This window comes from Ciona intestinalis, unplaced genomic scaffold, assembly GCF_000224145.3.
Source record: "Ciona intestinalis unplaced genomic scaffold, KH HT000128.1, whole genome shotgun sequence".
Classification (NCBI taxonomy): domain Eukaryota; kingdom Metazoa; phylum Chordata; class Ascidiacea; order Phlebobranchia; family Cionidae; genus Ciona; species Ciona intestinalis.
Genome location: NW_004190450.1, coordinates 1 through 26992, shown reverse-complemented (window position 1 = coordinate 26992; position 26992 = coordinate 1). Strand labels below are relative to the sequence as shown.

Below are 26992 nucleotides of genomic sequence, written 5' to 3'. Positions count from 1 at the left end.
TTAAAAGCGTGTATAAATATATTCTAAAAAGTGCCACCATATTTAAAGTACGGTTTTGAACATTTTTATTAAGTGTTTTCAATTGCTTGTCATAAAGTCGTCGGCCTCGCTATTGATAACACTTCAATACGAGAAGCACGCGAAATGGACAAAGGAACAATTGTAATCGAGAACTACTAGGAACCAAGGCTTCATTGTATAAGCGCAGTTGAGGTTATAGCGCTGATGTGTGTACAGTGTACACATAGGTATTGTAACATAAGTTGTAATACTAAGTAACCAAGCAGATGGGTAGAGTTTAAAGGTTATTTTAGGAAAATTTTGTACGAGATTTTAAAACACTGTTTTACGCCAAAGATTAGGTTATTATGTTTTATGATCGTTTTGATTAAAATTGTTGGTATACTGGTAACTTCATAATGTCGATGGCTCATCCGTTGCCAGGTGGTGGTCGACGAAAAGTAGCGCGACATCGTCAACAAATGGGTCGGGTCGCGTCTGCCCCTCCAGATATTATTCGCTTGCGGCAGATGCTTCGACCTTTTGAATTGGCAAAGATAAATAAGATACGGGTAAGCTGACTTGTTTATACCTAAAACATGAAAGTATTTGGAAATAACGTTTTTCAAAGGGTTTCGGGATAGTTTACTTTGTCAGATATAGAAAGGTTTAGGCTTTAGATACTCAAAGATGAACTTGTTTAAGTGCAAAATTCATCCCAAACAAAATCAAAATTCAAGATATAGTCAATTTAAAACTCTCATAAAATCAGTAGAGGTAAATTATTTCTGCTTTCTATGTTTGGAAATCATAAAAAGCGTTGTTTTTTAGTGTTTAAAACTTCGATCTGTACTGTATCTATGATTTGCGTGATCTTTCAAACCTACGTTGTTAATTTAATATATGTATACATTACGGTAGAATTAGATTGGATATATTTCATTCTCCTTTCTCGTCACATCATCTCGTAGTAAACAAAGTATATTTACATAATTATATAACCATAGTCCCGCGACTCTAAAAGAGCGGTGGTATTTGTTAAAAATGCGATCAGAAAATATGGGATTTAGGTGCTAACATTATCCCATTTTACCCCATAGTACTATGAGCCAAAGTTTAATAACCCTTGTAAATCATTTATATTTACCTATAAATTCTAATTGACAGCAAGATGCGAAAGAATCATGGAAATGTGAACTCGATCGTGAAAAATCAAGTGTGACGTCATATAATGGGTCACATTCGCTTAAATTGCTGGACGAACCTACTCAGACAAGACTGAGACCCTCTTCACCTCGCAGGCAAAATAATCCGCACCCTCAAAAGTAGGTTTCGGTGTTTGACCTGTAAGCATATGCAAGAGCTATAACATGGTTGACATCACTGATTTGGCAATGTTGCTTAGTGCTAACAATGTTTGCTTGGAAATCAGATGCACCGAATTCGATACTTGCTGCTACAATGCTGCTACCATTATAGAAGGGTGTTACCCTGGGCAACAATTAACTGCAATTGCTGGTGTGAAAAAAAGTACAAAAAACAAACTGTAACCACTCACATAGGTAAACTTGTAGTAACTCGTCAGCGGGTAAAAGTGTAGGGAATATAGGCTTTCCGCGTCTCTATGATAGCCAATGACCCGATACGACGGTTAAATATTAGTCTGATCATCATAGCGTATTTGGCGTATCATATATACGTGGGCAAATAGTTGATCAAGATACTTAACGGTTGCTCCAACACTGTGGTGACTAATATGAGTTGTCTATCTTGTCAGCTATACAGAAAACAAGAGATCACAGATCTAATGAGTGAGCACGTTTTAAACTAATTAGCATAATATAGTAGAGTCGGAGAAGATGGGACACCTTTAACACATAATATCCAAATAGCCTGATCGTGTTTTAAACAATTAACAACGGTCTGTGGAAGTCGTGCAGATACGGTTTTATAATTTATTAAATGTTCTTTGTTTACTACCAAATGAAAAGAGAAAACAAAATGAAAATGTGTCACATCTCCCCCCACCCTACTATATTAATTAATCCTTTTACTACAATGGTCGACTGGGCTCGATCAAAAACAAATCTGAAGTAACCAATAAAACGGGTTCTAGTCGCCATTGGTGACTGTGAAGCAGTAGGCAGAATGTATTTATACATGTTTTATAACTAATGAAACTTATGACGTATGAGGATTGAGTGATTGGTAAAGAATATGTGTAAACACGCTTTGTAGAACTCCTGTAGCATGTGTATATTGTAAACTTAAACTAGTTAACGTTGTCATCACTTAAAAACGTTTGTTTTCATAAATTTTGACAAACCGTAATCACGCAGTAATTAGGTAATATTAGAAGTTAACATTAATCATATGATGTTGAATTAAAAATAATGTTTTCAATTACGATTAATGATAATAAGGTATAAGAGTAGTGCATTTAATGTGTCCACACTTAAATGGTAATAGTTTGATTCAGTCATGAATCGTTGTGAAGATTTCTTATATATATCTTACCAACACGTGCAGTCGTAAACAAAGCCAAAACTTGTGTTATACCAATTACTGTGTTATTACTGGGTTCTCGATATGGCAGTTTCACTTGACTCGCAAGCGTTATAATCATTAATTACTTATTAATTGGACGATTTCATACACTATGGTTCATAAGACTAAACGTAGTTAGAATTAATGTATCGAATACATTTGATTAATTAATGTTAAAGTATAGTAGGGTGGGGGAAGATGGGACACTTTGTCAGACGAGACTATTTTTTAATTTTCTTTTTACGGACCCCCATTTAATGATAATCAGGAAAATAAGGTTACAGAATTATTCGGCAGTATTATCACGACCTTATAAAACGCCCGTCAAAGCTGATTACTGTTTTTAAATATTAAAAAAATATGTAAAATAGAAACAGTATACTTTAAATAGGTAAGAAAATGCGAAATAGTAAGGTGCCATTTGTTAATGCTCGCTAAATCATAGTAAAGCCAAGGATTTTTTTTAGTTTGCATGTGCGAACGATTAAACTAGTTTCATAGCTTCATAAAACAACCTTGAATATTTCGTACAGTTTGATTTTGTCTCATAAAACTAGTTTTAGTTTTGTAAAAAAACATTGAGATATAAGCATAAAGAAAACAGGCAGGTGTCAATATGACAATAATTTGAGATAAAAACAACAGAAAATATCAGTTTAACGGTATATATATAAAGTTTACATGGCAAAGAAACTAGCACAGCCTGTTAAACTCGGTAGGTTAACTACAAGTTGTAGAATACTGCTAATGAAAATATATTTTAATTTTGAGTCCCATCTTCCCCCACATTGTAGTTTTGCATGTTTTTATTACCAAACTTTAAAAGATTTGCTTTTAATTTAGTAATTTTTACCTCAGGGTGTTTTCAACTATAAGATACTGATGTAATAAAAATATAATATTTTGAAAATATATTCGAAATTTGGTCATTTGCACTTGGTGATAATTTATAAGAAGGGGCTTGTGCCAAAAACAGAGTAGTAATACCCAATTTGTAGCAAAAAATAAAAACTTTATTAATAGTTTTAGACAATTTTCTGTTAATACAAGTTCATATACATTTGTAGGATACAATATTTATCCATTGATGTTCGAACATCACCCATTGTCGTTCAAACAATACCAATTGGAATGCAATAATATAACTAAAAACTATAGCAGTAGGGCAAGAAAAATAGTGTTTAGACTTAATTTTCAAAGCGTACAGTATATTTCGTGTTATTTACGTATATTTCTATTTATAAATACACTTTTTAATCAAAATTAACAATGATTTCAAACTGTCCCATCTTTTCCTGTGTGTTTTCGCATTTGTAAAATTTCACTTGTTGTGCGGATCGCTAAATAACTCATCCTCGTGTGTTTTATTATATTTTAATAAATTGGTGTCAAATAATAAAGAAATGATAGTACTAATTCGTGGTATTAACCAAAAACCGTCATCTATTTTGATTTTGGAAATATTTGGCAATATGTGCTTAAGTGTCCCATCTTCCCCCATTGTACTATACATTTTAGAAAAAAATAAACAAACAGAAAAGTAATCGTTAATTACTCGCTAATTAGGCGATCGTATGCAGTATGATTTATAAAAACTGTGCTTAGTTCAGAATATTTTATAGATTGCAATCATTTTAATTAAAGTTTAACCGGTATATTTTGAATTTAGCGCTTTTGATCAAACAGTAAAGTAATCGGTAATTAATCGCTAATTATGCGGTTTTAAATCTGAAAATGTAGTCTAAATATTATAAATATATATTATGATTTCAATCAAGAGTTAAAAAAAATGCTAGAAATAAGAATTAAGATAAATGCGGAAAAAGTCGCGCAAAAAAACAACAACAAGAAGAACAACTGTTCGACTAAAAAGGATCTATATGACCACTAACATGCTCAATAACGTGCTCAACAACAATCCTCCATAAAGTTGAATACGTGCTCGTAAGCGGAAACGGGGGTGTATGAAAACAGTGTTATAATCTTCCACCATGCAAATATAAAGCAAGTTAGATTCAAAAACGAAAATTGGTTGATTAACTACTGTTATGTTTATAGACAATTTATACAAAGTTGGCCCAGTTGGATTTAAACAAGAAGCAGGATTCAAATTTGTTTAAGAACTAATTTTTTTTCTTAGCGTTTTCCTGGTGACAAGATTAAAAAAGGTGAAAGGATGTTTTGACGTAGACGAGGCAACGGTTCGAAAATGTAGAGGTAAACTTATGTTCTACAGTTGTCCCATCTTCCCCCACCCTACTATATGTGTTTCTGTGGGCAAAAGTGGTACTACTACTCATTGTATTGCCATAAAAGACAACTATGAATGTTTACAATATACATAGTTGTGCAATGTTAACAAGCATAATAGTATGGGGTCTCCCAGTTCGGAAGTACTAAACATAAAATTGCAGAAAGATGTATATTTAGTCTAACGGTTTTCAACAAGAACTCGTTATCCCCTAAACGTCAACATACATGCAGACGTATTAATCTGATCCAATCCGATTTCGTTAATAAAACGAAGAACAAACCTATCCACGAAAGTTCCCAAATAAAGGAATATGACGGTTGGCCAAAAAAACTGTATCGGAAAAGTTGTTACAACAGTTTTTATACCGCTGTGTTATTTCTGGATGTTTTGCTAGTATACCGCGGTGGGCGATAAAAATTCTTTCTAAGACGTTTACTTGCGCCGTGTGCAAAACACCCTTGTTTTGGACAATTGTCTCGGATTTTTTTTCTCGAACGTTATGTTAATAGCATGGGTATCGTAGCAATACGACTCTAAATAGGCGTTTAATTGTTAAAACACGATCAGAAAATATGCGTGCAAGGTCCCATCCTACGCTACAGTATATACAGCAATCCAAGACGACGATCATTAAAATCAACTTGAACACTAATTAATCATACACCTCAACAAAATCAACAGGTGATGAAAAAACTCGATTGAATGAATTTGTCAGCAGCCATGAATCCGAGATTAGACGAGCGATGGGCAAGCTCCCGAACCGACCCAACACGTCGGTGGTTACGGAAAAGGAAATGTCCGCCGTGATTGGACAAGTTCCTGCTCGTGCAGCTGAAGCATGGATTAAGCTAAGTAGTGATAAAGGTAGGCTAAGGGTTTAATGGAGTAGTTATGTCTAGTTACATACTTTTTTTTTAAATACCGTAGCGAATATCAAATTAATTAAAAATAACGAAGAGAAGGGAATAAGTAGTAAAACAGCAGTCGTTAAAATATTTCACGGTGAAAAACAGCGTGAATAAAAGTGTCAAATAAAATGAAGTATTTTGCGTACATTGCTCCTGTGTTACGTTGATTTATACAGGATATTTTTTCCGAGTTGAAAATAAGTTAATATATATCTTTTGTAGATAAACAAGCCATCAGTAAAAGATTTCGTGAAACGGAAAGTCGAATTAAATTTGAACTTGACGCATCAGAAGCAAAGTTCGCAAAGTCTACAAAAGGAACAACTTGTAGAAAGTCTTACCCAAGTTTGCGAAGACCGCAGCAGCAAAATATTAGAGAGATATATTCGTCGACGCGCTGGATTAAAAAAGCCGGAAATCAAGGTAGTTTATATGTGTGTTGACTGTACATCGCCAATTGTATTTACGACGATTAATAAGCTAATTTGTCTCCCGCTGCACCTCAAGCATGGTTGGAATGCTGTTTAGGTAAAGATACACTTGTATCGAGCTTCTGGAACGTTTCGTTGTGCTCCGTATTAAATACATATATAAATAATGGTATAGCTCACGACAGTTTACAATCGCTCGTCCTCTTCGAATTGATTAAATAATAAATAAACAACTTGGGAGAACCGATGTGACTGAACACACCCGCAATTGCTCCATTCTATAACCTGGTTTGTGTATATAAGTATTCACTATAGAATTGTACATATTGTCAGCCATGGGGTACATAAACCACAATCTCTCCAAAAGTTGCATATAGTAGAGTTGGGGAAGACGATATCTCTAAGCACAAATTGACCAATACAAAAAATATATAAAGAAACAAAAAATAGATATGGTTTTGGTGGGATAACAAAAATTAGTACTATCATCTTTATTAAATGATAATTCAAATAAATCTATGAAAACACACGAGAAGTTGTTTATCGATTTGCACACCAGGTGTAATTTTACCTATTCTGAAACACACAAGACCAGACGGGACAGGTTAAAATCGTTGTTAAATTTGATTTATAAGTAAATTTAATAGAAATACACGAACACTATACACGAAATGATATTGTACGCATTAATAAAAATTAAGCTTAAGCATTCTTTGTCTAGCCCCATGTTTATATTCACTTTCGTTTCTATATCAGAAGACTAACTTAATAATAATTGACAAGAGAGCACAGCTCTAATGGATGGACACGTATAATTTAAATCGGTGAAAGAAACACCAAGTGGTCTCACTGCTGCTATTGTGAGTCTAAAATCAAGCAAACACCCTGACTTTTCAATGTGTTTGGACAACTATGTTTTGTTGCAAGCGTAAAATGGCTTACATTTACCCTGTCAAACATCTTTAGAAAAAATATAAGATAGCCCATTGGGTTTAAACGAACTTCAAGTTTTGTTTGCGTTTTCTTTTTGTGGGAAGGTGTAAAATAGCTTTTATTAATCTTTTAATACATTTTTTGCAAAATGATATAAAAATTACCCTTATTAAATGACTAAAATGTTACCGGTCCGTTTAATTATTGCAAGTTCGTTATGTCCACAATATTCAGTTCACTATGTCCGCTACGTCGGCTACGTCCGCTATGTGCACCATGTTCGCTATGTCCACTATGTAGTGAATATCGTGGCCACATCGGACATGCACTAATTTAAGGTACCCAAATTTCACAAATTACCCGCTTTTAGGTGTTTTTGTATCATTAAAAAAATATACGCCTGGTCCCTTTTGTACGTCGCAACCACTACATTTTTATAAAAGCAACGCCACTGCTGTTATATTGCAAATAAACCTATTGGGGGTTGCAACATTCTAGTTTTACAAAGAATAGTAAAGTTTGACAAAGAATACATAAAATGTTTATGTATATTAGCTTATTGCACATTTATTACTTAACTGCACACATACATCAATATTTGGATACTATAACAAATAAAGACGCATTGTGTGAAATACAGTTCTAATTTCTATGCATTATATCTGTCTCGTCCACACTTATAAAGTTAGCCTATCACAAAGCCACATTATGTTTGACCAGGTGATCTAGTTCAACTCCCAAATGTAAAAAAAATATTTGCATTAAATAGTTCACTATGAAACTCATTTGTGTTTAACAAAAAGTAAAACATGTTATTGTATGATAACAATGTATTGAATTTTAAATTTTTGGAAGAAATAAATTGGAAGAGAAAATAGAATGAACAGGTGTCCCATCTTCCCCATCCTACTATACTTAATAACAACAGTAACTTCCTTTGCCGCGCACTTTGTTGGACCGTGAGAATACTGTCGAATAACGCTGTAACATTTTTTTGTCTATTATAAAATGGATGTCTTATAAAAAAATATTTAAAAAAGTCATATATGTTCCTATCCTACTATATATACATGGTATTGTTATAAAATAGACGTTACCTTGACACGCAAAAAAGTAAGTGGCAGTTTATTCTTTCAACGAACAAATATTTCAGAATCAAAATCGGTTCAAAAGTTGATTGAGTGTCTTCGTAAATCTCCACCCCGAAGTCTCCCCAAAGAAGGACCACACTTTCACATCACTGATTACTCGCCCATGTTCGCCCCTGTACCAAGAGAACCGTATTACGACTTCCAAATTCACCCGGAGTGGCACCAGCCGTGGCACAAGAAATATGAGTCATCTACACAAGCGTAAACACATACATTATGCACCGTTGTATTTAACTGTAAACAATCTGGTGTTTCAATGCCGTATTATACACGTAATGCCGAAATTAATGTAGGTATGCTAGTATGCTGTACAAAGTAAATTGCATCAAAACTCTTCTGTTTACTTTTTTTTAAAATAACTTACTGTAACATGCTCATTTTACAAGCAACGCAAACAAAACGTTTTAGAGATTTTAGATTTTATCTCGCTTTTGCATAAAACATCTTATAGTAGGGTGGAGGAAGATATAGGATACTTTTAGCACATAATATCCAAGTATACTAAACGTTTTTTTAAACAATTATTAACGGTCTATGGGAGTCGTAAGAGAGCAGTTTTATAGCTTTTTGTTCTTTGTTTACTAACAAATGTGAGGAGAAAATGAAATGAAGGGTGTCCCATTTTTCCCCATTCTACTGAAAAAGGACGTTTTAATAAAATATTCTGGTTCATAGGAGACAACAGTATTATAAAAAAAAATATTTTATAATAAAAAAGGGACCTATGGTAACTATACATATAATACAAACAAGGCCTCCTACTAGGTTACCTGTCGGTTAGAGGCAGGCGCGATAACCACTATGCCACGGCGCCGGATTGACCATCAAATGTACAACTGCTGGTTGCTGAGTGGTCCTGTCATACATCTAAAGCAAGCATACTCTTTAGATTAGACCTTATATTGCCAGTGGATGCCCAAAACCATTACATGAAGAAATTGGTAATAATGGTATATTGATATTACTTGCGTTGGATTCGAAACAAACATTGTTGTTAAAGTAGGATGAGCAAGATGGGATATCCCTTCACTCTATTTTCTCTTGCCATTTAGTACTAAACAAAGAAAATTGAAAGGATTATAAAACCGTATCTTTACGACCCTAATAAACCGTTGTTATTCGCTTAAAACGCGATCAGGATGTTTGGATATTATGTGTTATAGGTGTCCCATCTTTTCACACCCTACTTTTTACCAAGCAGGCAACATAGCAGAAAATACTTTTTCTTTGTTATGGCCAATATATTTGTTTTCTGGGTGCAACTTGTAACACATTAAAGCATACATTGTCACTGTTATTCTTTTGCATAAAGACTAATGTCAATTATCAAGTTGTTTGAGGCAATAAAATAAGTGTCAATCTGACAACACAGAGGCCCATGAGATGATAAAAATCTAGACACCCGACTGGAAATTTTTCATGGTCGACACATGTGAAGCTGAAATATATGGGCAGTGCTGTTGTAGGCCTACGACACACACGACGTTACCTTACGCTGAATTAAGTTTCAATGCACCAACAATATATTAACATAAAAAACACCAGAAAGGGATCTTGTTCCCTTGACCACACATACGCTTATTTACTTTTATGTTGTGTGTGCTTTTAGGTTTGCATTATATCAGTCTTTGTTGTGTGCGATGTTTAATTTGTCGATTTCATTGTCTGTTTTTATTGTTTTTTTCTTATCACTGTTTCACTTTTGTTCACTGTTGTCACGCTTGGTTTCTTTGATTGTTCACATGTTTAAGTCTCGGCGTTTTCTGTGCCGTTGGGCTGATTGAAGTAATTTGCGCGTTTTCTATTTTTCGTTTCGATTCGCTTGTTGGGGTAGTTCTCGTTGTATCGTGTTGTTGAAAGGTTGTGTAATTGTATTAGAGATTGTGCGAAGTGTCATTTGAGTCGTTTTACAAAATACGGTTGTTCTTAGTAGTTACAATTGTACCTGTGTACGCTAACTTGTTTATCGGTCATTGCCACTTTTATATTTTAGAACGTCTGTTTTTATATTTGCTTTTATTTAACGATATACGATTTCATACAGTTGTTTTAGTTTAGAGCAGACTACGACAGGCAGGCTCCGCGATTGGCCGTTATAGGGCAAAGTTCCGGACCAAACACCTCAAACACGTAACAGTGCCCTGCCGTTGTTTCGGTAAGACATTAGCATATGGCCTATATAATGGTTAAACTGAGTTTAAAAACACCAGCGACGTATCAACATTCACGATAAGCGTCTTGAACACTTGACCATAGGATTAAAAGTCAACGATCCACCGACTAAGCTAACCGAGCTGTGCTGTTGTATAACCCTTCGACAGCACCTTCGAAATGAACTTACTTTGTATAGAGTTTCAAAGCACCAATCAAATGTAAACATAACCACAGCCCTAAAACGGACTTGCACCTATGACCGTTGGATTTAAAGTTGAACGTTCTACCGACCGCGTTAACTGGCACTGCTGTTGTTTTTTTTATATTATATTAACTAACTTTGATAACATACATTCAAAACGGGACATGAACCAGCGGCCGTAGAAATAAACGTTCAACACTTCACCAGTTTAGCTAACCGAGATAGGCCATTGATGCAACACGACTTTATATAACGTTGAATTGAAATTAAATGCAACAACAGCATAATACCAAAAAATAATCCGTATAAGGGACTAAAACTCTTGTCCGTAAAATTAAAAGTACATCACTCCATCAACTGAGCTAACCGGGTTATTTTTTTTCATATGACATTAACTAACGTTGATAACTTTGATAAAATAATCCTAATAAAGGATTTGAACCTTTGCCCGTCACCGACTAAGCTAACCGGCCGGGTTATTGTTTTGTTTTGCTACGATATTTTCTTACATTGAATGCACCAAGAGCATAGTAACATAAGGAAATACTTGACCGTTGGATTAAACATCCAACGCTCTACGCCCCACCGGCTGTGTTAAATGGGCCTTGCTGTTTTTTCTATATGAATTTAACTAAGGTTTAAAAATGGATTTACATTAGTTTTCACAACATTTTTAACGAGTCCGGCCCGTGGTGAACGTTTAAAAAAATCAAATTTCAAAGTTGTAAATCACGTCACTTGCGAAACACCCGGCCTATCAGAGGTTTATCATTTATTGTTGCAGTTTTGATAAATAAGCAAATCAAAACGTTAAATGTAAATAAACTTAACGTGGTCGGAAAACTGATGTCGTTAGACGGATTTTATGTTTTATACTGCTTGCCCCAAGCTACGAGTTATAACTTTGTGGGTGATTTTGTTTGTACTGATTTCGAGAAATTTATGTTGGGTGTCTTGCGCATAAACCATGGCGTCCTCTATATCTGCCCTCTCTTATAGAGGGCGCCATGGCATAAACCCAAACGTCCTCAACGGTAGGAGCGACCAAAGTTAGTATAGACCAAGTTAGGAAACGGATTGTAAAACAAAGAGTCTTGTTATCCATTGTCTCGCGTCTATGACGTCATAGTCGTCACCATTACGGAGCCCACGGCATAGCATTTTATCATTGCTGGGTGCTGTTTTTCATTTATATATTGCGATTATTTTAAAACCAAGCACTTCTGCGCGTAAAAATGGATTTCTACTAATGTTATATCTTATCACAATAATAAACCTCACAAAAATAATCAACTTTTATTGAACACTCAATCGATTAAAGAGAAAAAAACAGAAAATATCAAGTTTACTAACCAAAAACATAAAAGAACATGTTTAAAATATAAAAATACAAACAAAAACGCATAACATTACCATAAACTGGTGTATCTAGCTGCACTTTTGCATGTAAATTGCCGTGATTTTACTTTTTGGCTCACAAACTTAACACGTATACCCGGCAACGAAACTTAAGGTATCTTTGTAAAATTTGCCTAATATCGAAGTGACATTGACGAAAACAATACTGAGTTACTATTTTTGGTCCTCTGCGTGAATTAATAAGCTACCTTTTCGGCGTTCCGGGTCTTTATGAAATCGGAAAACGCGAACACCTTATCTGCTAGTACTTAAGCAGTTTGGAGCTGCATGTCCGCTCATGTTGGATTATAAATGTAGTATATAATGGCTCTGTAGATTCGTAGGTATGATCATATACTATTATGTAAACTAAGCTGATTGCTGCTAGTCTTAATCGCCAACGTAAAGTACCCTGTTAAACCACACTGTACGCCGAAAACCAGTCAAAATATTAATTTACTCCACATTAATTCCTAGATTTTATATTATATTACAAGATTTATATTATAAATTATATTTTAAATGTTAAAACATCCGCTATACGTGTTTTCTAGCTTTGTATCGCTTACAAGAACTAAATGAACACATGCCGACCATGCATTTGTATAGGCGGTTAACGCTCTGTGGGCTCCGTAATGGCGGACACGAGCGACGTTTCCTAACTTGGTCTATACTAACTTTGGGAGCGACTTGCCTTAAAAAAAAGGAGCGACTTGCCTTGAAACCGTAATCTTCTACTTTTTGAAACGCGGACGCGCTACCATTGTGCCGCGGCGGCCGACTGTATTCTACTATTTTGTTGGCGACAAAGTAAGCTTTGTAGTGAATGGTCGTATGCGGGGCACGGCCCCTCAGCTGCCCCCTCCCCCCCCCTTGGCGACGCCCATGCCAGTATCTTATAGTTGAATATCTCCTGAGGTTTAAATTACTAAATTAAAAGCAAACCTTTAAAAGTTTGGCAATGAAAACATACAAAACTACAATGTGGGGGAAGATGGGACTCTAAATTGAAATATATTTACATTAGCAGTATACTGCAACTTGTAGTAAACCTACCGAGTTTAACAGGCTGTGCTAGTTTCTTTGTCATGTAAACTTCACATATATAACGTTAAACCGATATTTTTGTTGTTGTTTTTATCTCAAATTAAAGTTATATTGACCCATGCCTATTTTCTTCATGCTATCTCAGTGTTTTTTTTACAAAACTAAAACTAGTTTTAGGAAACAAAATCGACTGTACGAAGTATTCAAGGTTGTTTTATGAAGCTATGGAACTAGTTTAATCGTTCGCACACGCAAATACTATGATTTAGCGAGCATTAAAAAATAGCACTTTATTATTTCATTAAAAAATAGCACCTTACTATTATTTTAATATATAAAACAGTAATCAGCTTTGACGGGCGTTTTATAAAGTCGTGATAATACTGTCGAATAATTCTTTAATCTTATTTTCCTGATTATTATTAAATGGAGTCCGTAAAATAAAAATTAAAAAAAAAGTCTCGTCTGACAAAGTGTCCCATCTTCCACCACCCAACTATACACTTAATATGTATGTGTTAACTTGGACATGATTATAATCTATTAGAGTGCAGTCGTGAACATATCTGATCCAGAGTACAGATGTTTATTATCTATTGCTGCCCGCTTACATATAGAGCATATTACTCAGACCTTTTTCATTATTTAGATATTTTGTCAGAATTTTAAAAAACAATTTTAAAAGTAACAGTAAAATAAAATATTAAAACTACATGAAAAGTAATTATCAAAGTCGCACTACGTAAAAATACGTTAGGTTTTAGATTAAAAGCAAATAAAACATCTCCTGCAACTTATTAAATCGCAATTTACTGCAACATTCTAAGTAACCCGCGGATCAAGTAAAGTTCACAGTGGAAGTGGATGTATTCTGTACAAAGGCCATTAACACTTCGAAATGGTTGATTCTTGGCGCCTATTATAGCAAAACAAAAAACATTTGTTCAACTTAATAAAGAGAATCGAGCATATACAGGATGGTGGTCGGAAATTGTTCCTGTTTCATTTAAAGTATGACTGTCAAGTAGTCGAAGCCCTCGATAAAATATATGGTCAACCACAGCAAAACGGTTCAACAAAGTTGATTCATACAAATGTGGATCCATTCCGAAATGAACAGAACATTTAAGATCTAGATCGGTTCTCAAAATATTCAGTTCTGGTTCAAATGGGTTCAGATTAAAATCGCCCATTACTATCACTGGGACATAAGTGTCTAGCTTGCGCACTTCATCCGCAATCCACTCGAGTTGAATACGAGACATGTTTGAGAGTGGAGGACTCGTCCAATTTTTAAAGACTCCATGTAAATTAAAAACGTGAAGAGTCAGATTTGACGTAGTGCTGGTATTAAGACGGAACTCAGTATGTGTCATGGTATAGTGCGGCAATTTTCTATTCTTTTTATCTGAAGGTAGTATATGTGCTGTGTGATTTATGACGTTACGTTTGGTAAGTATCCCAACGCCCAAACTTGATTTTAATGGATGAACACCAGGATATTCCTTCATTCCATCAAGTGAATTTTTCAAATATGCCAGTATATCTTTTCCTCCCCAATATGCGGGAAGCGCATCCGATTCTTGAAGGCCAATAATATCTGGCTGCATCTTGTTAAGAATAGTGTAAATACATGGCAGGTTATCCCGCCCGTTTAAATCGTGGCCGAACTGAACGTTCCAGGATGTCACAATCAGCGTGTCTTGACTAAATCTTGGATATTCGCGCTTTGTAAATTGTTTCATCGTCTCCTGGTGTTGGATCTGACATTGATGGGAAGAAAGGCTTGTACCAACAGCCAATCCAACGCACAAAACAAATAATGTGATTGCGACGATAATTACTGGTTTGATGTTATTCCGACATTTTCCTTTGATATACTCGGAACAAGAGGAAGGAGCAAGTTTGTTGGTAATAGAAGGACTCATCTGCTTTGGATGCAGTCTGGTATCAATCAAGATTGATAAAATAGATGCAGAGCTAACAAGCGCGATTTTTAAACCAAGAATCACATCCATTCTTCCAAAAAATATGAGAGAAATCTTTGGATTGATAAACAGAATGAATGCTATATGGAGAAGAGTGAAACCGAGGCCAGTGAACCAAGCTACGATTCCCGGTAATAGATTAAAAAAAACTGTATTTTCCTGGAAGCGAAAAATAACCCAGCATGCATCAAAACTTATCACCAACGTCGTAGGAAGGATTAGGCAAATAAGACACGAACCAGGAAAGGCTAAACCAAGTTGTCCTCCGTGTATAATCATGGCAGAAGCAGACGCCAGCAAAATTGTGATCAACGCAGTTAAACTTATCGGCGCAAGACGTTTATTTCGTAGAATCTGCACAATAAAATAAGTTTTTTTTTCCAATATTTCTGGGCTACTGTCAATTTTAACTAATATGGTTATACTAATTTTTTAAGAACTATGTCATATGTTTTAACGAAATATGTTTTAAAACATAAGGCGCAATATAACGAATTCCACTTCTATAAATCAGAACGATTTTAAGTGAACAAAGCTGAAGGGGTCTGGGGTGCAACAAAATTCTTGTGCTACATAATTTAATAAGTTTTGTTATTTCTTTACCATGTAAACTATACATACAATATTAAAACGTTATTGTAATAGTTGCAACCCTAATGTGAGCCACATTAAACCCTACCGATTTTCTCAAATACAGCAAAAGGCGTGGTATAATACTACACTAAAGCACATATTGACCACTGTTTCAAAAATCATGATACCTATGCTTTTTGGGTGATATCATGACTTTTTATTATCTTACCTTTATTAATTGACAGCACATCAAAAATTATACTAAAACTCACAAGCAGTCAATTAGCGAATCGCAAACAGGCGGGCAATGATGGGATAGTATAAAAGCGTTGTTCATTTTAACCAATAATAAATTTATTATTAGGAATACACTTAAACAACAATAAATAATAATACCTGCTTTGGAATCTAGATCCGTTTATCTTGCCCATTGGTGTGATACTTTAATCTATATTATAATTCAATTACCCAAAATGTATAAATAACTTATTAACAAACCTTTAAAAGTTCAGCTATAAACACCTGCAAAAAAAGTGGGGCAAGATGGAAAAAACAATTGACGGAATTTGTGGGATATTATATACTACAAACCGGATCTGCTTCTTTCTTTTTAAACTGTTGTTTGTAAGTATTTTATTCCTAATTTAAGTAACATAGTAGGATGGGGGAAGATGGGACACTTTGTCGGACGAGACTTTTTAATTTTTTTTTTACGGATCCCCATTTAATAATAATCAAGAAAATAGGGATACAGAATTAATCGACAGTATTATCACGACTTTATAAAACGCCCGTCAAAGCCACAGAAATAAAAAAGATTAGAACGCGCAACTGCCCAAAATCGTGATATATTCTTTTTTCTATTCACGTGACCGCCAACTCCGTCCCCATTTTGCTTGGTCTCTATTGTAAAAGAAAGGCGCATGGTAGTTTTCGAAGGTTTAAGCTGTTTATTTTAAAAACTACACGAACTATTCAAGTTTATCAGGTCAATTTAGTTATTTGGTAGGTTAACGCTTACAGTTTACCACTTTTTAGGTAATTTAATTATTTAATAATTTTAATTAAAAACCTTCAAACAAACGTTTTTTTTAAATATATATATATATTAGAAAATAGTTGTTTCACTCTATAACTTTAAATCAAGTCAAAAAACGAAGAAAAGCTACATAAAACGCCCCCGAATCCATTGACTACAACAGTAAACGGGAACGACCCGCGAAAGAGAGAGAGTGTATCACCTCTCTCGTTTGCCAACAGTAGAGATGCGCGTTCTATTCTTTTTTATTTCTGTGGTCAAAGCTGGTTACTATTTTTAAATATTAAAAAAAAGTAAAATAGAAACAGTATACTTTGAACAGGTAAAAAAAACGAAATAGTAAGGTGCTATGTTTAATGCTTGCTAAATCACAGTAAAGCCAATAATTTTTTTAGTTTGGGTGCGCAAACGATTAAACTAGTTTCATAGCTTCATAAAACAACCTTGAATAGTTCGTACAGTTTGATTTTGTCTCATCAAACTAGTTTTATTTTTGTAAAAAAAACACTGAGATAGCATGAAGAAAATAGGCAGGGGTTAATATGACTTTAATTTAAAATAAAAACAACACAAAAATATCGGTTTAACGTTATATATATGAAGTTTCCTTGGAAAGAAACTAGCACGGCCTGTTAAACTCGGTAGGTTAACTACAAGCTGCAGAATACTGCTAATGTGAATATATTTTAAATAGAGTCCCATCTTCCCCCACATTGTAGTTTTGTATGTTTTCAGTGCCAAACTTTGAAAGATTTACTTTTAATTAAGTAATTTATACCTCAGGGGGGTTTTAACTATAAGATACTGGTATAATAAAAAGATAATGTTTAAAAAAATATATATTGGAAATTTAGTCATTCGCCCTTGGTGATAATTTACAAGAAGTGGCTTGTGCCAAAAACAGAGTAGTAATACCCTATTTGTAGCAAAAATAAAAACTTTATCGATAGTTATTATCAATTTTCTGTGATTACAAGTTCATATACATTTGTAGGATACAAAATGTATCCATTTATGTTCGAACATTCTGTAGGATACAAAATGTATCCATTTATGTTCGAACCGGCGCCGTGGTATAGTGATTAGTGCGCCTACCTGTAACCAATAGGTGATGGGTTCAAAGGCTCGACGCTGCTACCATTGTTGGCGTATGTGTCCTTGTGCAAGACACTTAACGGCAATTGCTCCAACCCAGTGGTCACTAATGGGTTGTCTAAATTATTAGCCATACATAAAAAAAAAAAAATAATCACCCACAAAGTAACATACATGGTAACTCGTAAGCTGGCACGAGGTGTTAAACCCGTGTTATAACGACTGTCGTTTTCCAGCCACGCGAGGATGAAGTAAGTTACATTCATTCATTCATTCATTCATTCAACATTACCCATTGTTGTTCAAACAATACCAATTGTTATGCAATAATATAATGTATAAACATGTTAAAAACTATAGGTAACATGTTAAAAAAAGTAGGGCAAGAAAAAGAATCTTTAGACCTAATTTTCAAAGCGTGCAGTATTATTTCGTGTTATTTACGTATATTCCTATTGATAATACATTTATTATTAATCAAAATTAACAATGATTTTAGACTATCCCATCTTATCCTGTGTGTTTTCAAATTTGTAAAATTTGTGTTTTATTATATTTTATTAAATTGTCAATTAATAAAGAAATGATAGTACTAATTCGTGGTATTACCCAAAAAACCGTCATCTGTTTTGATTTTGGAAATATTTGGCAATATGTGCTTAAGTGTCTCATCTTCCCCCATTGAACTATATTGTCCACTGCCCAATTTTTTTCTCAGTATCTCAGTTTTTTTACAAAATTAACATTAATTTTATTAGGCGCGTTTTTTTGGGACCTGAGGATATTGTTTAATAATACTGTAACATTTGTTTTCGTCTCTCATCAAATGGGTAGATTTACAAAAGGTTTTTCAACGTGCACCGTATAGCAACCTATACCCCATCCCACTACTGATATCTCACATTTTGTGTTGCTAATTTTATTAGGAAAAATTAAACGGAACAATAATTCCTGACCATTTTTATCAACAACGAGAGTGGTTTAAACAAACTTCAAGATTTCAGCAAATGGCTATAAAATTTAGCGGGCATTCGCATTCCTAAAATTCATTTTTTAAATGTTGTGTCTAATCCACAATTTGTTGATAGTGAATAAGAACAATTGGCTTAGGAGTGCACTTTACAAAGCCGTGAGTAGAGTACTGCTTATTACAACTGTATTACTTCTACACGTTACAGAGATAAATAAAATGAAGCCATCTTGCCCGCGCTGTTATATATTTATCAAAACTGATCGGTTTTTCATACTATATAAATTATTAAAAGGTCCAAACCAGAATATTTTGTATACCTGAAAAGACGAAGAACATTTTTTCCCTTGGTTTGTCGAGATCATATTCCATGGTCTCGCTACTCCGATTACGACGCCAATTGCAAACAATACCAGAATAATTACTCCATTGGGATAAGGCGATTTTTCTCCAAGTCGGCATGGCAAGGAAGGAGAACTAAAAATCCATAGAAATACCATTAAAATAGCTCCAATCGCTAACCCGGTAACCATTGAAACACATAGTACCAACATTTGGTAACAAGCAGTGTAACATTTTGGATTTTCGATTTCAAAAGTATTGGAAACGTAGGCAGTCGATGTTTCAGAAAAATACGATTTTATCGTCACATCAGGTGGATTTCTTGTTTTTTCGAAACTGACAACCTTTTCAGATCTGCTGTAAGTCACTTCACTATTCTCCGCGACAGTCGAACCTGTGGATTTTCGCGACGGATTGTCTGTACGAACTGCCGAACAACGAGACCTGGTTTGTATGACATAAATTGGAACTCTATGTGCAAGAACAAACATCAAAAGAATAGAAGGAGCTTGCCAGGTCTCGTAAAAAACATTCATTGACGACGAACACCATCGAACCATCATAACCAAAAAAACAGCGGCGAGAAATTCATCAGCAAGACGTTCATTTCCTTTCCATTTATTTTCTTCCTTTGTTATACAACAGTTTGCTATTACCCCACTGCATGAAAACCTGTTGAACATTGTGTTCCTTTGAAATGAACCTTGAGTTGGTTTCGTGACAACCCACATTGTGACGAACGGTATTAAGGCTACAGCGGTTCCCAACAACCATGTTCTTGCTGAAGGTGATTCGCCAAGAGTTTCACTTGAAACCACCAGTAAAACGCATGGTGCGAATGTTGATAAAGTAAAAATTACCTCCGGATTCGGTCGGTGGTTTCTTAAGGCGGTAATACACACAAACAGGGGAGTGATACACGTGCATGAAACGAATAGAGCGGCCGCCCACAATGAGAAACCACTAGTGCCTGGTGCAGTAAAATGCCACATGTTTGCTTCCACGAAGGACATGGTCACGCACCAGTTCGCTAATATGATAAGTATGTGGCCACAAACGTCAGCCAACTGACAATAAAATGTTTTGGATATTGCCATTTTCGATACAAAACTTACGTACCTGTCATGTAAAAAATGTAAAGCTGTTAGTAATTGCTATATGATAAAATAATAAGAACAGGATAATCAGTAACTATAGTGTCTTTTTTTATTATAACTACAGAAGTAGTTCCCCTTATCTGAATCTATGATAAACAAATTTTAATTTAAAATCGCTTTCCAGTTATCTTTACATGTTTTATTTAATGGTGCCATGTACAATTTAGACAAGACAAAATATAACATGTTGTACTGTGTTATAGGGGTAATATGATATGATTAATAGACAATAAAAATGTTGCTCTTTGATCAGAAATAGGACTGAAACCAGAATTTTGCTTTTATGTAGTATAAGGTCACCGAGTTTTATGTAATATAATGTCACTTACATGAGTTAGTACTGCTAGGTATTTAGTGTATCTGTTATGGAAATACTGTCACTCAATATTGGTTTTTGAATAGTTTTAGCAGCATATCTAACATTAATTACCTTGACTACTATAGTAATACAATGTGAAGTTAGTTGGACAATGGATACAAAACAACCTTTGCTGTAGATCAATTAGGACAAGTGCAAAGGTAAGGTTTTATGTGCAATAACACATTTCGAACAATTCTAACAGTACGTTAGCCTACACATACAGAAATTTGTTATTGGGAAAACTGCCATTAAAATTTATGTTAAGTTTTATGTGGTATAAATATATACCCGGGGGCTTAATAAAGACAACCATTAGAAAGTTTTAACATATTTCGAAGCCAGCACACTAACTGGTTATTAATAAAAAAAATAAGGTATGAAGTCCGGCGCCGTTGCAAAATGGTTAGCGCGTCCGCCTCTAACTTAGAAGTAAAGGGTTGAAGGCTCGTCGTTCTTAGCATTACGGGCGTATGTGTTCTTAGGAAAGACACTACGTTCAACCGAAAAATTAAAACATGATAAAGTCTATGTTTTACATTTTTTTGTTCTTGAAGAAGAAGCATTCATTATACCAAATCAGAAATAAAATTTGAATTTTCTTCAGTATTTTAGAAACTAGAAACGATCAAAGTTGAGTGATTTTTTTTCTTATGGGCAATCCCATGCATTGTCGAAACAGCCGTTTTTTTAACTACAGCGGATTTTTTTCACGCGATTTTTGAGAAGTCGAATCGTTTTGGCAAACTTTGATAGTACGTTTAGGCTACATTTGAACATATCTATCCATATACAAATTTTCGTTTTTCGTTGGTATGCCCTTTTATGGGCAATTGCTTTAACCCACTGGTCACTAATGGGTTGTATAAACTATAAATAATTACCAGTCATACATAAAAATGCCACTCTCCCAAATAATTGCCTACAAAGTAACGCACAAATTGTTACTCGAAACCTGATACCAGTATGAACATTCGTGTTATAACGGCTTTCGTTTTCCGGCTAACGTAAGATAAAGCAAGTTACGTTAATTCATTCAAGTATATAGTCGATTTTTAAAACCTTAAAACTCCACGTCGGGGCCTGCAAGACTCTACAAAATATGTATGTGCTACAGCACGGCATATAGTTATAGTATGATTTTCAATATTTAAAAAAATATAATGCGGTTTTTGTGTGATATAGTACAATGGGGGAAGATAGGACACTTAAGCACATTTTGCCAAATATTTCCAAAATCAAAATTGACGACGGTTTTTGGGTAATACCACGAATTAGAACCAATTCAATAAAATATAATAAAACACACGAGGAGTTATTTAGCGATCCGCACAACAGGTGAAATTTTCCAAATTAAAAAAAAACACAGGATAAGATGGGACAGTTTAAAATCATTGTTAATTTTGATTATTAACTGTATTTATAAATAGGAATATACGTAAATAACACGAAATAATACTGTACGCTTTGAAAATTAGGTCTAAACATTCTTTTTCTTGCCTTAAAGCTATAGTTTTTAACATGTTGCCTATGCATTATATTATTGCATAACAATTGGTATTGTTTGAACGACAATGGGTAATGTTTGAACATCAATGGATAAATATTGTATCCTACAAATGTATATGAACTTGTAATAACAGAAAATTGATAATAACTATTGATAAAGTTGTTATTTTTGCTACAAATTGGGTATTACTACTTTGTTTTTGGCACAAGCCCCTTCTCATAAATTATCACCAAGTGCAAATGACCAAATTTCGAATATATCTTCAAAATAATATCTTTTATTATATCAGTATCTTATAGTTGAAAACCCCCTGATGTATAAATTACTAAATTAAAAGCAAATCTTTCAAAGTTTGGCACTGAAAACATACAAAACTACAATGGGGGAAGATGGGACTCTAAATTGAAATATATTTACATTAGCAGTATTCTGTAAACTTTATGTAAACTTCATATATATAACGTTAAACCGATATTTTTTGCTGTTTTTATCTTAAATTAAAGTCATATTGACCCGTGCCTATTTTCGTCATGCTTATATCTCAGTGTTTTTTTACAAAACAAAAACTAGTTTTATCACGGCCTACTAGAGATATCTCTAGTAGGCCGTGGTTTTATAAGACAAAATCAAACTGTACGAAATATTCAAGGCTGTTTTATGAAGCTATGAAATTAGTTTAATCGTGCGCACACGCAAACTAAAATAATTCATTGGCTTTACTATGATTTAGCGAACATTAAAAATTAGCACCTTACTGTTTCGCATTTTTTTTACTTGTTCAAAGTATACTGTTTCTATTTTACACATTTTTTTAATATTTAAAAACAGTAATCAGCTTTGAAGTCGTGATAATACTGTCGAATAATTCTGTAACCTTATTTTCCTGATTATCATTAAATGGGGGTCTATAAAAAGAAAATTTAAAAAAGTCTCGTCTGACAAAGTGTCCCATCTTCCCCACCCTACTATACAAAAAGTTCTTACTATTATATCATTACTAATTGACAGCACTTGTATATTAATGGACCTATTTAGCGATTTGTAGCCTAGTAAACTAGGACAATTTAAGCAGCAATGTAGGAACAAATAGTACATTATGAAATCCCCGTTACCTTTTGATGGGTCCCTCTAAAATGTCAGTGTGCGCAGTGTGCGCAGTGTGCCGCAGTGTGCCGCAGTGTGCCCAGTGTGCCGCAGTGTGCCGCAGTGTGCCGCAGTGTGCCGCAGTGTGCCGCAGTGTGCCGCAGTGTGCCGCAGTGTGCCGCAGTGTGCCGCAGTGTGCGAAAAGTGTAAGAAACATGGGCATACTACGCACACTGCGCACACTGACAATTTAGAGGTACCGCCTTTTAATGATAGCGAATTTATTATTAGAATTATACGTAAATAACACGAAGTAATATTCTACGCTTTGAGTTTTGTGTTACATTTGAGTTAGCCGTGAGGTACAAATTATTACCAGCGCCGTGGCATAGTGGTTAGCGCGCCTGCCTGTAATCAAGAGCCCGTGTTATAACGACTGTCGTTTTCCGGCCACGCGATGATAAAGTAAGTTACATACATACATACATATACACACACACACGCACGCACGCACGTACGCACGCACGCACGCACGCACACACGCACACACACACACACACACACACTTGATTCTGACCAAAGGAAACAAACTATGCCTGACGTAAGTTGAACAAGTTTGTACATAGTTAACGCCCATTAAACCTGCAGTTGTATGTTTTTTACATTTAGTAACCCATAATTATAAATGTTTTATCCAGACGAAAGATTCAACTATAAAAACGTAAACAACAACAACCATATTTTGGTTTATTTACCATACTCCGTAACACCTTTTCCTCATACGGGTATTGTTGTTTTGTTGGATTAAATATAGAAGGTCTTCTAATGCCGACCTAACTGCTTGCTCTCTTAACTCTCTCTATTGGACACTATAATCCTGATTTGGTATTAAAATCGTACCGTTTGCGTAGTACAATGCAACTAATTTAACGGTTAAATCGCAAACGCTACTGAAAGCAGCAACACAATTGCTTCCTTTGATTTCTATTCTTATTCTCAGAGTCGGCCCTTACATTTCAGAATCTGTTATCGCTTACCAATTATACTCGATGCATTCTCTTCTCTTTTAAACTCTTGTCATGATGTCAGCCAAGCCCTCAAGCCGGTTCGTAAATTCGTTAAAACAATCAGTTTTAATAAAGACAATGGTTCCCAAATATTTAGTTACCTCAACAAAAGGGTTAAGTTGTTCTATTGCGATCGTAGAATTACATACTTTTTATATAGCCACAAAGAAATTTTATTTTACATTTTAACCTACCAATGCAGACAAAAAATAAAGCATTATACTTCCAACAGCAATATCTACCGCACTGTATTTATAATCCATGTAGCCTACACAATGTTTCTACAAAACAAGGAACTGCTAGCGTGCACAAAAAATATTACGTAACAATCGCATCATGAGTTTACAATCAGCGGAAATGTCCCATACACCTTGGTCTATGGCGCTTTTGTCTAAAGTGGTAAATGCTGCTTGCATTTCTATATTCTGCAATGATCACCCTTTTGTTTGACATTTGAAAACTTTATCCTTATAAAAATCCAAGAATTTTAACAGCTACCTTGCCAAACTGCATTGTATTAACAGCGCGTATAGCCAAAGGCGACATACCGTTCATATAGCATACCAACCACCTAAAGTGTTGTTAATGTTTTGGCTAAAACTAGAATTTGCAATGTACTGTATTCTAGTGTAATATAGCCATAAACATAAACCTTATCTGTGTCATCATTTAAAAACCCATTTTACTTCACGAAAAACAATTCGAAAAACATTTACGATTTGTTTCAATTTAAACAACTAAAAACAACTGATTGTTGTCGAGTTTGAGAACAAACTAAATCAAATTAATATTACAACAGTCCATTTTAATTTAACTGCAATTTTCCTACAATTTAATTATGACAGCATAACATTTAATATAATGATGAATCCGATAACTACTCCGTAGTCAGTGTTATAATTGTCATAAAGCAGGTTCACATTATAAACACATCAACAGGCAATGTTTAAGTATACAAAAGAACAACAGCACGCCTAAACCGGAAAATGTAAGTTGATATGTGGGTATGGTATAGCCTATCTAAGCCAATGCATTTCTGAAATTTTGTTTCTAAATTTGTTTCTCCGAAACGAAATATGTTTCTAATTGCACTATTTTGTTTCCAGAAACAAAATTTTAGAAACGTTTTTTTTCAAAAGAAACAAACAACTTTGTTTATGTTGTAAAAATTAAAATTTGTTTCTGAACAATTTATTTCGTTTCGCACACTGGATGGCAACAAAGAGTAGTATTTACTGTAAATCCGCACTGGTCTTCCTAATATGATATTATTATTACCAGAAACATAAAAAAGTGTTTCTGAAACAAAATAATATGTTTCTATGGAAACAAAATAACCTGTTTCTATGGAAACAAACTAACGTGTTTCTTTGGAAACGAAATAAACTGTTTCTACGGAAACAAAATAAAGTGTTTCTACGGAAACAAAATAAACTGTTTCTACGGAAACAAAATAACATGTTTCTACGAAAAAAAATAAACTGTTTCTACGGAAACAAAATAACAGGTTTCTAAGGAAACAAAATAAACTGTTTCTACGGAAACAAAATAACATGTTTCTACGGAAACAAAATAAACTGATTCTACGGAAACAAAATAAACTGTTTCTACGAAAAAAAATAAACTGTTTCTAAGGAAACAAAATAAAGTGTTTCTACGGAAACAAAATAAACTGTTTCTACGGAAACAAAATAACATGTTTCTACGAAAAAAAATAAACTGTTTCTACGGAAACAAAATAACAGGTTTCTAAGGAAACAACATAAACTGTTTCTACGGAAACAAAATAACATGTTTCTACGGAAACAAAATAACATGTTTCTACGAAAAAAAATAAACTGTTTCTACGGAAACAAAATAAAGTGTTTCTACGGAAACAAAATAAACTGTTTCTACGGAAACAAAATAACATGTTTCTACGAAAAAAAAACTGTTTCTACGGGCACAAAAAATAACATGTTTCTACGAAAAAAAAAACTGTTTCTACGGAAACAAAATAAATTGTTTCTAGGAACAAATAAATTGTTTCTAGAAACAGTATAATGCGTCTTTACAAACTGAAACCAAGTTTTTTGTATCTGTGTATATCAATATGCTTCTTCAGAAACGGATTATTTTGATTTAGAATATAGTACATCTCTAATTCACTCAATTAATCCGCGATATATAGTACAAGGGGGGGAGATGGGACACTTATAAGCACTCTGTATATACCTTTTAGGTTGAAATGTAAACATGAATTATGAAATTAACGTCCGTGTTTTTGTAAACATGGACCATTTTCATGTGTATTATATGGGTAAAAATAGCCATATATGGAAACACGAAATTTAACATCGTATACTTCCTTTAAGCAACTCTATGTCGATTATATATAATATTGTTTTGCGTCTATTGCAATTTTTTGTTTTCGTTTCTACAGAAACAAAATGTTTCGTTTTGAGAAACAAAAATGTTGCTAAATTCGTTTCTGTGACAATAATTCGTTTCTACAGAAACGTAATATTTTGTTTGTAGAAACGAAAATACCGATTTAGTCTAATGTTTATTAAATGAATTGTAGCATTAAACAAAATATTTATATAGCATGAAATTTCAGGTGCTACCGTCTTGATTTATAATAAACCTGCTGTGGTGTAAAAATGGTAAAATTTATGATTAGCCTAAGTTATCACGTGTCACCCACTTTTAATATTTAAACCTCTATCAGTAAATGAAAACCTCAATTTAATTTACATTTCAAGATTTAAACATTTTATAAGAAATGTATGCAGTTTGCTAAATG

The 26992-nt window shown here is 34.1% G+C and overlaps 2 protein-coding genes across 4 annotated transcripts; one reads left to right on the top strand and one right to left on the bottom strand.

The window, feature by feature from the left end:
- Positions 1 to 335: 335 nt before the first annotated feature.
- LOC100176287 lies at positions 336 to 8558 on the top strand. 2 transcript variants are annotated; one of them, XM_002128243.4, is made up of 6 exons: positions 336 to 572; positions 1168 to 1325; positions 4688 to 4764; positions 5483 to 5665; positions 5932 to 6132; positions 8227 to 8558. In XM_002128243.4, the coding sequence occupies exons 1-6, from the start codon at positions 420 to 422 to the stop codon at positions 8427 to 8429; spliced, it is 975 nt and encodes a 324-aa protein (XP_002128279.1). In that variant the 5' UTR covers positions 336 to 419; the 3' UTR covers positions 8430 to 8558. The 2 variants fall into 2 exon arrangements, with proteins under 2 accessions (XP_002128279.1, XP_009862132.1); XM_009863830.3 differs by lacking the exon at positions 336 to 572 and adding an exon at positions 624 to 777.
- Positions 8559 to 13595: 5037 nt separating this feature from the next.
- LOC100186503 lies at positions 13596 to 20145 on the bottom strand. Of its 2 annotated transcripts, XM_026838933.1 has the most exons (3): positions 19243 to 20145; positions 19011 to 19167; positions 13596 to 15367 (listed from the first exon to the last, which is right to left on the bottom strand). In XM_026838933.1, the coding sequence occupies exons 1-3, from the start codon at positions 20127 to 20129 to the stop codon at positions 13970 to 13972; spliced, it is 2442 nt and encodes an 813-aa protein (XP_026694734.1). In that variant the 5' UTR covers positions 20130 to 20145; the 3' UTR covers positions 13596 to 13969. The 2 variants fall into 2 exon arrangements, with proteins under 2 accessions (XP_026694734.1, XP_018671587.1); XM_018816042.2 differs by having other exon boundaries at positions 19011 to 20145.
- Positions 20146 to 26992: the final 6847 nt, after the last annotated feature.

What these genes read in the sequence shown, in the direction of transcription:
- LOC100176287 (XM_002128243.4), top strand. Translation starts at nt 420, where the DNA reads ATGTCGATGGCTCATCCGTTGCCAGGTGGTGGTCGACGAAAAGTAGCG. An exon ending in AATAATCCGCACCCTCAAAA is followed by an intron (nt 1,326 to 4,687) that starts GTAGGTTTCGGT and finishes TTTTTTTCTTAG; the next exon opens with CGTTTTCCTGGTGACAAGAT. An exon ending in AACGGTTCGAAAATGTAGAG is followed by an intron (nt 4,765 to 5,482) that starts GTAAACTTATGT and finishes CAAAATCAACAG; the next exon opens with GTGATGAAAAAACTCGATTG.
- LOC100186503 (XM_018816042.2), bottom strand. Translation starts at nt 20,129, where the DNA reads ATGGCAATATCCAAAACATTTTATTGTCAGTTGGCTGACGTTTGTGGC. An exon ending in AATGTTCTTCGTCTTTTCAG is followed by an intron (nt 15,368 to 19,010) that starts GTATACAAAATA and finishes TTTATTGTGCAG; the next exon opens with ATTCTACGAAATAAACGTCT.